Source organism: Bos indicus x Bos taurus, chromosome 13, assembly GCF_003369695.1.
Source record: "Bos indicus x Bos taurus breed Angus x Brahman F1 hybrid chromosome 13, Bos_hybrid_MaternalHap_v2.0, whole genome shotgun sequence".
Classification (NCBI taxonomy): Eukaryota; Metazoa; Chordata; class Mammalia; order Artiodactyla; family Bovidae; genus Bos; species Bos indicus x Bos taurus.
The window spans coordinates 63,073,271-63,085,344 of NC_040088.1; the positions used below are offsets into that span (position 1 = coordinate 63,073,271).

At 36.0% G+C, this 12,074-nt stretch overlaps 1 protein-coding gene across 1 annotated transcript in view; it reads left to right on the forward strand.

Moving 5' to 3' along the window:
• The first annotated feature begins 596 nt into the window (after positions 1 to 596).
• Positions 597 to 12,074, forward strand: part of LOC113903611 (coiled-coil domain-containing protein 7-like) — a 46,399-nt gene continuing 34,921 nt past the window's right edge. The window contains exons 1-6 of the mRNA XM_027560006.1: positions 597 to 1,012; positions 2,696 to 2,788; positions 8,519 to 8,602; positions 9,664 to 9,684; positions 9,988 to 10,020; positions 11,533 to 11,699. Coding sequence (XP_027415807.1) covers positions 734 to 1,012; positions 2,696 to 2,788; positions 8,519 to 8,602; positions 9,664 to 9,684; positions 9,988 to 10,020; positions 11,533 to 11,699 — 677 coding nt within the window. The 5' untranslated portion in view covers positions 597 to 733. The remainder of the gene's footprint in view (positions 1,013 to 2,695; positions 2,789 to 8,518; positions 8,603 to 9,663; positions 9,685 to 9,987; positions 10,021 to 11,532; positions 11,700 to 12,074) is intronic.

Consider the following 12,074-nt stretch of genomic DNA (forward strand, 5'->3'; position numbering starts at 1 on the left):
CAGCACCTGTCCTAAATGCCCACTCATAAATCACACGTCTGGGGGGTTTTCACGGGTTTTAGTTGTTGCTGTTAGGAATGTTTCCCTCTCCATTTTGTAATTTCTCCAGAGTTGATTTTAGGATTCACCATCTTCATGTCAGTTGATAATCCTGCTATCCTTTTTGTTTCTTTAAAATTTTTTTTGTTTTGTATTGAAGTATAATTGATTTATAATATGTTAATTTCAGAAAGTTAGCACTTAGTTGGCAAATTGAGTTAGTGTGTACATATATATCTATATTTTTTCAAGTTCTTTTCCCATTTAGGTTATTACAGAGTATTGAGTAGAGGTCCCCATGCTATACAGTAGGTCCTTGTTATTTATTTTAAATATAGTAGTGTATACATGCCAATCCTAAGCTCCAGATTTATCTGTTCCCCCAACCTTTACCTTTTAGTAACCAGAAGTTTGTTTTCTAATTCTGTGGTTTTGTTTCTGTCTTGTAAATAAGTTCATTTGTATCTTTTTTTTTTTTTTTAAAGATTCTGCAGATAAGTGATATCATGTGGTTTTTGTCTCTGTCTGACTTACTTCAGTTAGTATGATAATCACCATGTCCATTCATGTTGCAAGTGGCATTATTTCATTATTTTTAATCTTCCATTATCTTTAATCTGAAATCTTAATGTTTTATTCACAGGGAGGAATACAGATTTTTCATCTATAATTCAGAAGCTAAGTAAATAACAAAATGAAGCCAGTAAAGCATCTGTTGACCTCTAGTAGTAAATTGGTAAACGTTCCAGAATTAACATTTAAAAAAGGACTATTTAATTCACCATTGTCACCTAAACCAAAGGAAAAACATAGTGCAAAAGTAGTACGTGATAAACTTGAACCGATGGTCTTAAAATCTCCACCAACAGGAGAATCCATTGTAAGGTATGCTTTGCCCATTCCATCAAGTAAGACAAAGGAGTTAATAGCAGAAGATGAATTGATCAGGAAAATTACCAAACATCTGAAGATGGTAAGATACTTGTTGATGCTTGATCCCCATAACCATTTCCAGGTTTATTGATTTCCTGAGAAGACACACTGGACTCAGCATATGGTCATATTGATAGCTAAGATATAGTGAAAGAAAAGCAAAATCAGCAAAAGGAAAAGGCACATGGGATGAAGTCTGGAGGAAACCAGGTCCAAGCTTCCTAGATTTCTTTACCTTTGGAGTCAGACAGGACATGCTCAATTCCCCCAACAGCAAATTGTGGCAACACATGTGAAATGTATACCAGAAGAATTTATTAGAGACTCAATGCCCAGTGTTTCATTGGAGGTTGGTCATCTTGGTACTCTCTGCCTTTTTGTTGTTCACTAGCTCAGTTGTATCAGATTCTTTGTGAATCCGTGGACTGCAGCACACCAGGCTTCTTTGTCCTTCACTGTCTCCCAAAGTTTGCTCAAACTCATGTCCATTGAATCAGTATGCCATCCAACCATCTCATCCTCTGTTGCCCCCTTCTCCTCCTTCCCTCAATCTTTCCCAACATGAAGAATCTTTTCCAGTGAGTTGGCGCTTCCTATCAGGTGGCCTAAGTATTGGTGCTTCAGCATCAGTCCTTTCAATGATTATTCAGGGTTGATTTCCTTTAGGATTGACTGGTTTGAACTCCTTGTTGTTCAAGGGACTCTCAAGAATCTTCTCCAGCACCATAATTTGAAGGCATCAATTCTTCAGTGCTCAGCCTTCTTTATGGTCTAACTCTTACATCTGCACCTGACTACTGGAAAAGGCATAGTTTTGACTATACAAACCTTTGTGGGCAAAGTGATGTCTCTGCTTTTTAATACACTGTCTAGGTTTGTCATAGACAAAGAACAAGCATCTTTTGATTTCGTGACTGCATGTATCAAAATTCCATACTCCCCGAAGGAAAGCAGGTGTTCAGCATAAATCATACAGTTTGTACAGTGAATTTAGGGACAGTGAGCCATTATCATCAGTCAGCAAACAGTGGGGATCCTCCTGAAATACAGGTTCTGAGACATAAGCAGATCTTTCTAAGAATAGGCCTTTCTAAGTTTCATGCTTGCTCTGTTAGCTCTTCTCTGCACTTTAGAAACTCTAGTTCTCAGTGATGGAGGGGGGGAAATCTCCTTTTCTCTGAGTTTCTTTTTTGCACATTGATCCAGAATTGAGTTGTACATGCACCCAATACCAAGTGAGAACAGTGAGGGATAGCACAAATATACAAAAAGTATAGTTTATCAAACTTCCAAAGTACAAGTTTGCTCAAAGTTCAAAGGGTTAGCTCAGAGAATTTCCTTTAAAAACATATTGCTTTGTGGTCTCCATCTCTCTTATTTTTCCTCATCTCTTAAGGAAGAAAAGAAAGTCAAGTCAGATTTTGAGGTGGTAAGTAGAGTTGAGGCTTCAGCTGTTCATAGACTCTTCCTTCAATGGGAAATGGAAGAGTCATAGGGCCTGCCTTCATTGAGAGGCATCAAGGACTATTGCTTATACTGCTTCTTCAGGATGATGTGAGGTGGGGCATGAGATGGAAAATTTAAGTGTATGGCACTGGCAGAAATAAGTCTTACTGCTAAAATGATTCTGACATGGTTGATTAAGTACATTTTTATGTTTAATATATTAATAAATACAATTTTTACACTGTAAGTACATAATTCACTTTGATTTTTCTCATAGGTGGTTTCCAGTTTGGAAGAAACCTATGGATATGGCACTCAAAATGGAGAAAAAGCAGTTGTGAAGCCTGAACATGAAGAATTAAACTTTTCTGTAAGTGTATGTAATGCTAATGTAGAGACATTAATGCTGTAAAGGGCTAAGATTTTCTTTTAGAATCTATATATGTTTTCTGAATTCACCATCCATGAAAATGATCATCTTAGGAAACCTGAAAGTACTGTACTGATTTTTTCCATCCTCTGCCAAATACTTATCTTAAAGTTTAAGTAAGGCATATCTGTATCTTGAGCTTACTTTTGATGCTAATGAATCTCCTGCTTAATATTTAAGCTTTGGTTGGAGTTGATTTGCAAATGTGCAGTCTTTATTGGGTTAAGAAATTATTTTTCTATTTTTTGGTTTGCTAAATAATCCCAAACATTGAAGTGATTATTGAATTTTAACAAATATCTTCATTGTATATATTGAAATGATGTAACTATTAAAGTGATTATATTTTATAATTAATTTTGTTAGTTAGGGATTTGGGTTTGGCTTCATGTAATAAAATAACTATGTTGGATATTTCAAACCCAATGATTGTGTTGGGTCTTTCAAACACAGTATGTTTCTTGGTTTATTTGATTTCTTTTTCTTGTTTGATTTATTTTTTCAGCATTCTGTAATTTTCATCATACAGATCTGGTATATTTTTCTTTAGATTTATACATTAATATCATGCTACTTGGAATGACTTTTAATGGCATTGTGTTTTTTATTTTTTCCCCTTGTTATTAGTATATAAAAATATGAGTGATTTTCATGTGTTGATCTTATATCTTACCAACTTGCTCAATGTACTGTTTTTCATTCTAGGATCTTTCTATAGATACTTCGGGGTTTTGTACCTAAGCAATTATGTCATCTTAAAATAAGGACAGTTTTACTTCTTACTGTCCAATCTGAATGTTTTTATTTCCTCCTTTTTCTGTCTCTTTTTGGCCGTGCTATATAGCATGCAGGCTCTTAGTTCCCCCACCAGGAATCGAACCCACATCCATTCATTGCATGGCAGATTCTTAACCACCAGGGAAGTCCCGATTCCCACTTTCTAAAGAGTTTTTTTTTTTTTTAATCATAACTAGATGTTGAATTTTATCAGAAATGTTTTCTGCATCTGTTGAGATTATCATATGGTTTTTATTCTTAAGGTGTATCATATTGATTGCAGATATTGAAAAACCCTTGCATCCCTCAGATAAATCCCACTTGATCTTATTTTATGGTCCTTGTAACGTACTGTTGGGGTAGGGTTTGCTAGTATTTTGAGGATTTTTTCATCTATGTTTATCAGTGATAGTGTCCTATAATTTTCTTTTTCATGGTGTGTCTGATTTTTGTATCAGAGTGACAATGGCCTTGGAAATGAACAGAGATCATTCTGTCGTTTTTGAGATTGCATCCAAGTACTGCATTTCAGACTCTCTTGTTGACCATGATGGCTATTCCATTTCTTCTAAGGGATTCCAGCCCACAGTAGTAGATATAAGGGTCATCTGAGTTAAATTCACCCATTCTAGTCCATTTTAGTTTGCTCATTCCTAGAATGTTGACGTTCACTCTTGCCATCTCCTGTTTGACCACTTCCAATTTGCCTTGATTCATGGACCTAACATTCCAGGTTCCTATGCAATATTGCTCTTTACAGCATCAGACCTTGCTTCTATCACCAGTCACATCCACAACTGGGTATTGTTTTTGCTTTGGCTCCATCCCTTCATTCTTTTTGGAGTTATTTCTCCACTGATCTCCAGTAGCATATTGGGCACCTACTGACCTGGGGAGTTCCTCTTTCAGTATCCTATCATTTTGCCTTTTCATACTGTTCATGGGGTTCTCAAGGCAAGAATACTGAAGTGGTTTGCCATTCCCTTCTCCAGTGGACCACATCCTGTCAGATCTCTCCACCATGACTCTCCCATCTTGGGTGGCCCCACACAGTATGGCTTAGTTTCATTGAGTTAGACAAGGCTGTGGTCCATGTGATTAGATTGACTAGTGTGTCTGCCCTCTGATGCCCTCTCGCAACACCTACCATCTTAGTTGGGTTTCTTTTACCTTGAACGTGGGGTATCTCTTCACGGCTGCTCCATCAAAGCGCAGCTGCTGCCTCTTACCTTGGACGAGGGATATCTCGTGACGGCTGCTCCTCCGGACCTTGAAGGTGGAGTAGCTCCTCTCAGGCCTCCTGCTCCCGCGCAGCCACCACTCCTTGGACGTTCAGCAATACGTGAACCGTGAACTTCCAGATGTTCAAGCTGGTTTTAGGAAAGGCAGAGGAACCAGAGATCAAATTGCCAACATCTGCTGGATCATGGAAAAAGCAAGAGAGTTCCAGAAAAACATCTATTTCTGCTTTATTGACTATGCCAAAGCCTTTGACTGTGTGGATCACAATAAACTGTGGAAAATTCTGAAAGAGATGGGAATACCAGACCACTTGACCTGCCTCTTGAGAAATTTGTATGCAGGTCAGGAAGCAACAGTTAGAACTGGACATGGAACAACAGACTGGTTCCAAATAGGAAAAGGAGTACGTCAAGACTGTATATTGTCATCCTGCTTATTTAACTTCTATGCAGAGTACATCGTGAGAAATACTGGGCTGGAAGAAGCACAAGCTGGAATCAAGATTGCCAGGAGAAATATCAATAACCTCAGATATGCAAATGACACCACCCTTATGGCAGAAAGTGAAGAGGAACTCAGAAGCCTCTTGATGAAAGTGAAAGTGGAGAGTGAAAAAGTTGGCTTAAAGCTCAACATTCAGAAAACAAAGATCATGGCATCTGGTCCCATCACTTCCTGGGAAATAGATGGGGAAACAGTGGAAACAGTGTCAGACTTTATTTTTTTGGGCTCCCAAATCACTGCAAATGGTGATTGCAGCCATGAAATTAAAAGACATTTACTCCTTGGAAGGAAAGTTATGACCAACCTAGATAGCACATTGAAAAGCAGAGACATTACTTTGCCAACAAAGGTCCGCCTAGTCAAGGCTATGGTTTTTCCAGTGGTCATGTATGGATGTGTGAGTTGGACTGTGAAGAAAGCTGAGTGCCGAAGAATTGATGCTTTTGAACTATGGTGTTGGAGAAGACTCTTGAGAGTCCCTTGGACTGCAAGGAGATCCAACCAGTCCATTCTAAAGGAGATCAGTCCTGGATGTTCATTGGAAGGACTGATGCTAAAGCTGAAACTCCAGTACTTTGGCCACCTGATGCGAAGAGTTGACTCATTGGAAAAGCCTCTGATGCTGGGAGGGATTGGGGGCAGGAGGAGAAGGGGACGACAGAGAATGAGATGGCTGGATGGCATCACCGACTCAATGGACATGAGTTTGAGTGAACTCCGGGAATTGGTGATGGGCAGGGAGGCCTGGCATGCTGCGATTCATGGGGTCGCAAAGAGTTGGACACAACTGAGCGACTGAACTGAACTGAACTGATGATGGCCTAATAGCATGAGTTTGGAAGTGTTGTTTCCTCTACAGTTTTTTAGAATATTTTCAGAAGGATAGGTGTTAATTCTTCTCTAAATATTTGGTAGAATTCCCCTGTGAAGTCATCTGATCCTGGACTTCTGCTTATTGGGAGTTTTAAAATTGCGCTTTCAATTTCATTTCTGATAATTGTTCATATTTTCTATTTGTTTTTGTTTTCTTTGAAGTTGTCCATTTTATTGGCCTATAGTTGCTCATGGTAGTCTAATAATCTTTTGTATTTCTATGGTTTGGTTGTAACTTTTGCTTTTTCACTTCTAATTTTATTGATTGGTGTTCTCTCCCTTCTTTTCTTGATGACTCTTGCTAAAAGTTTATCAATTTTAATTTTTCAAAGAACTAGCTTTTAGTTTCATTGGTCGTTTCTATTTTTTTTCTTTTAGTCTATAATTTATTTCAGCTCTGATTCTTTACGATTTCTTTTATTCTACTAACCTGGGGTTTTATTTGTTCTTTGTAATTGTTTTAGGTATAAGTTAGGTTGTTTAAGATTTTTCTCCTTGCCAGACATAAGCTTGTATTGCTATAAACTTCCCTCTATAGAACTGCTTTAGCTGCATTCCATAGTTTTTGGGTCATAATGTTCTCATTTTCATTTGTCTCTGGGTATTTTTTTATTTCATCTTTGATTTCTTCAGTGAACCATTGGTTGTTTAGTAGCATAATGTTTGGCCTCCATGTACTTGTGTTTTTTGCAGGTTTTTTTCCCTTGTAATTGATTTCTGGCATCACAGCGTCAGACAGTTTGCTTGATATGATTTCAATTTTCTTATATTTAGTGAGGCTTACTTTGTGGCCCAGCATGTGTCCTGGATAATTTCCATGTATACTTGAAAAAGAATGTTTATCTTGATCAAATTGATCTTCATCTTCTATTTGTGACCTGAATATAGGTGGGAGGAAATCCCCAAGTATTCAGATGGTCTCATTTTCTATTGGTGAATAATTCTGGTTAATTCATTTTACCACTCTCCTGAATGACTAGTTTCCCCCTCTGTCTCCTATATGACTATCAGTTTTTACCATGATAAAAAAAAGTATGAACTTGAGTGTGTTTAAAATGTAATGTTGAGGGAACATATTCCTCCTGGAGAACATTCTGTTGAGAATGTTATAACTGTGTATAAGCATCTGAGATTTTTAAAAAATCTTTGGTCAATTGTCTGATTTACACATCATTGTTCTACTGAACGGAGAAGGCAATGGCGCCCCACTCCAGTACTCTTAATAAGCTCCAGGTACTACTGTACATTTGGAGAAGGCGATGGCACCCCACTCCAGTACTCTTGCCTGGAAACTCCCATGGACAGAGGAGCCCGGTGGGCTGCAGTCCACGGGGTTGCCAAGAGTCGGACACAACTGAGCGACTTCCCTTTCACTTTTCACTTTCATGCATTGGAGAAGGAAATGGCAACCCACTCCAGTGTTCTTGCCTGGAGAATCCCAGGGATGGTGGAGCCTGGTGGGCTGCTGTCTATGGGGTTGCACAGAGTTAGACATGACTGAAGTGACTTAGCAGCAGCAGCTCTACTAAAAGTGATTTAGTCATTGTGACATTTTAATATGTAACTTTTTCTTCAAAAATTTCTATTGCTCATTAAATGAGGATGAAAGACTATACCTCTTGGTAAGTATGCTTATAAAATCAGAAGTCATAGTCAACATTCATTTCTAACACAAAGCATTACTATAATGCATATTTAAGTGTATATTTTGTTTTTATATATTTTATATTTTTGTATAGTTTGTATATTTAAAATTTTTTTTTGTCGCTCAGTCGTGTCCGACTCTTTGCGACCCCATGGACACCAGGCTCCTCCATCCATGGGATTTTCTAGGCAAGAGTACTGGAGTGGGTTGCCATTTCCTTCTCCAGGGAATCTTCCCGACCCAGGGATAGAACCCAGGTATCCCGCATTGTAGACAGACGCTTTACCGTCTGAGCCACCAGGGAAGTCCTATATTTTGTTTTTGGCTACCTGCAAATTTCAGGAGTCTGAAGGCTGGAATGCCTGATATTCTGCATCTGTGTAAAGGAGAATGTAAGGAAAGACATAGTTGGGTATATGTCATTATTGAACCACTTCTCAGAATGTACTTTCTTTCCAGGAGAATTTGCTAGTGTAGTGAACATGGTTTCCTATCTTGATGCATTTCAAGGGACATACTTTACACATACAAAGCTATTTTAAAAAATAGTTAAGTATACTGAAATATGGATGGATATGCATATGAATTCTGAAATAAAAGTGACTGTGTTTTGCTGCTTTTTTCATAAGGTTGGGGATGATCTGACTTCATTCTTAATATGTTGTTCACAATTTGCAACTCAGTTAGAAGCAGCAGCTAAGGAAGAACATAATGTATGTATTCTATGTGAACTGCCAAGTATGTTACTTAATATTTTAATCATAAGTTTACAATGATAAAACAATATAAACTGATAATTACTAATTAAATTATTGTTAGTTATTAGTAGCATTTTAGTAAAAAAATACTTAGTTATATTTGCTGTTTGATGTTAAATATGACTATCCAGTCAGCAATATTAGTCTAGGTATGGTGCCTTAAGTTGTTATAAAAGGCATTGGAAAGCATTATTTATCATCATAGGCATTTATTTCTGTGAATTTTCCTTTATTTATAGCATTGAATGGGTCATTAGTATTTTCATATGTAGTATTTACATTTTATTGTTTTTAAAGTGAGTACGGACTGCCAGGAAATTCCCTATGCTTATTCTGATTTCTTTCAGTTAAGCAACTTTTCTTCCTGCCTGAATGTTTGTAATAAAATTTTTCTTTAATAAGTTTTACTTGGTTGTGATTGAGTTTGGTTGTTTTTGTGGCAAAGGTTATCAGTTTAGCATTACATTTTGAAAGTGGTAAATATTGGTATTTTAGACTGTGTGATGGGTTTTGTGTATTCATTTTCTCTCAATCTCCAAAACTAGTTCTTTGCATTTTCCATTAAAAAAAACAAGTAGTAGTGTAATATTTTATATCTTGATTCTTAGATCTTTTAGTATAGCAAAGTTATATTTAAAAAATAATAATGATAATGCTTTTCATTATTGTACTATCTGCTCCGTGGAAAAAATAGTGCTTTTCTGAGAGGAATTTAAATTTTCTTTTCTTACCTATATTAAGAAAATACATGAAATCATAAATGTGAGTTGAGTTTTTTTAATATAGATCTATTAAGGATGGAAAATTCTTTTTTTCCTAGAACTAAATTGTCTTGGCAAGATATACTAAAAACCATCTGTAAATATAAAATTGTTGTGATTTGGATTATAGATTTATAGGTGTATTTTAGTAACTAGTATATTTTGGTGATTAAAAATTTCAAGAGACTTGAATTAGATATTTTATGTTGTAAGAATTTTATTTTTAAGTGTTTTAATTAAAACTTTATTTTCCAGATTTTGGAATCTCTTTTTAAGGTATGTTCAATATATTGCTTACTATAATTTAATACAGAAATGCATATAAATGAAAAAGAGTTTTCTAAGTTTTGAAGAAATGAAAAACAAAAGCTCCCAAACTTGCTACTATATATATTTAAAAATTTATGTTTCAGTTTTATGTGGCATCAGCTCCATTCTGAACACTAGGATAAAATGATATTTGATGTAGGGCTAATATTTGATACATAGATACACACATACACATAGACATACAGACTCATTTATTTCACTGCAGAAATTAAGTTGTCAATATTTATTTTTGTTTTCTTTTTTAAAAAGTGGTTTCAGCGACAGGTCAATCAGATGGAAGAGGTAAGCATAGCATTTCTTATTAATTAAATATTTTGTCTCATTTGAAAACCAATTTTAAGTATAAATTTAAGAATTTTAATAACCATTGGTTATAATCTTTTGACTTAGAAAGAGGAGGAATAAATAGGTAGAATAAAATGTTTTTTAGTGATTTATACACAATATTCCTGTATTATCTGGCTTACTTTGAATTTGACTCATTCTTCTAAAATTGAAATGGAATTTTAACTTATTTTTTCCATAATTTACTAAAATAGTAAATAAGTGACACGAGGCCTTATCAACTTAAAGATTTCTCCTGTGTAAAAATTCATAGTATGATATATGCTTATTCATAAAATTTTATATTTGTTTTTCTTTAAATTTAATGTTACTTTAATGATTTTTTAATACTTTCATTTTCACATTTTTGCCACCAGTTTGAGGAATGCTGGTCCCTATCCTTATGGGCTTTAAATTCCACTTTGAAAAAGATTTTATATATGTTATTAATACAGCAGAATGATTTCCTGGGTAGCTTTAGGGAGTTAGAGAATTATACTAGTTCTGCCTTGGCTGTGTTTATTGTTTAGTCCAATTAAAGTTCTGAGAGAAGATGCCTGTGGGGAATGTGCCATACCAGGGACCTGCCAGAAAGCCATCCATGGGGGTGGGTGCTGTTAAAACTTGCTGTAGGTGAATAGTACTAGTTACACAGTGTGCTGCCCTAGGATTAAGCAGAGAGATGACAGAACTTGGAAGAAAAGCTTCTTCCTCCTCTAAATTTTCAGGACCCTCTGCTGACAAAGGTTAATACCATGCTGCCTGTCAAGATAGAAATGTTCCACTGCTATAAACAGGGACAATAGAGAGTGTATTTTTGATGACATGCAGTATATGGATAATTGTAGCTGATTGCTATCTCACTAAAGGTTCAGTTTATAACTGGTATCCTCTTATTTGGGATCTTGCCTTTGTCCATAAGGTATTTCTTTATCTCCTGCTTCCCTTCCATTTGTTCTTCATCCCACAGTCTCAGACTTCTAGGACATCACCCAGTACTTCATGCTGTTATATCTTTAATCCCATTCCAGGTTAATGTTCGTAAGGTGAAGTATCTGTTTTAAATTCGCAGTGTTAGAATTTCTCTTTGCTATGCCGCAAAGACTATGGCTTAACTACTTTTTTCCTAACTTATCCTCTCATCCCAAGGATTAGCATTCTTTTTTAAATATTTTGAGTTACCTTTAACTGATTCTGCTAAAATTGTTATTTAACTTACTTAAAATCCTTATATATTAAAAAAAATAAACAGAAGATTGGATTTGAGTTTTGACATATAAAAACCAACACTTACTGTAATTCTGTTGCTAGGGAGTTGCTCATATAAGTATATTTGTAAAATTAGTATTTCATTATAGTTATAGATTGACAATATAAAATTTATTTAGATATAAGTGAAATGAAGTTTCTTTGAGGTATGGGAGCATAATGAGTATTTCCCAAGTAATTGAATAATTTTATTATTTTTAGATAAGCAAAGATCAAACTTTTTCAGAAGCAGAGTTTCCAACACCTGATAAAACAGTCAGTTTAAGCATTGCACAAATAGTAAAGCAGGTACACAAACTTGAAGAACTGAAAAATCGCCTTAAAGAAGGGTCTAAAGGCAACTTCAGAGAACTGTTGTCTAAACCCAAGTAAGTAAAATGTTAAAAGCATTAAAAGAATTTAAAAAAGTAAGAGTAGGTATATAATTAGTAATGCTTATAAGATAATGATTCAGGTATTATACTGTACATAGAGCTTCTAAATCAAATTCAGTTCAGTTCAGTCGCTCAGTTGTGTCCGACTCTTTGTGACCCCATGAATCGCAGCACGCCAGGCCTCCCTGTCCATCACCAACTCCCGGAGTTCACCCAGACTCACGTCCATCGAGTCAGTGATGCCATCCAGCCATCTCATCCTCTGTCGTCCCCTTCTCCTCCTGCCCCCAATCCCTCGCAGCATCAGAGTCTTTTCCAATGAGTCAACTCTTCGCATGAGGTAGCCAAAGTACTGGAGTTTCAGCTTTA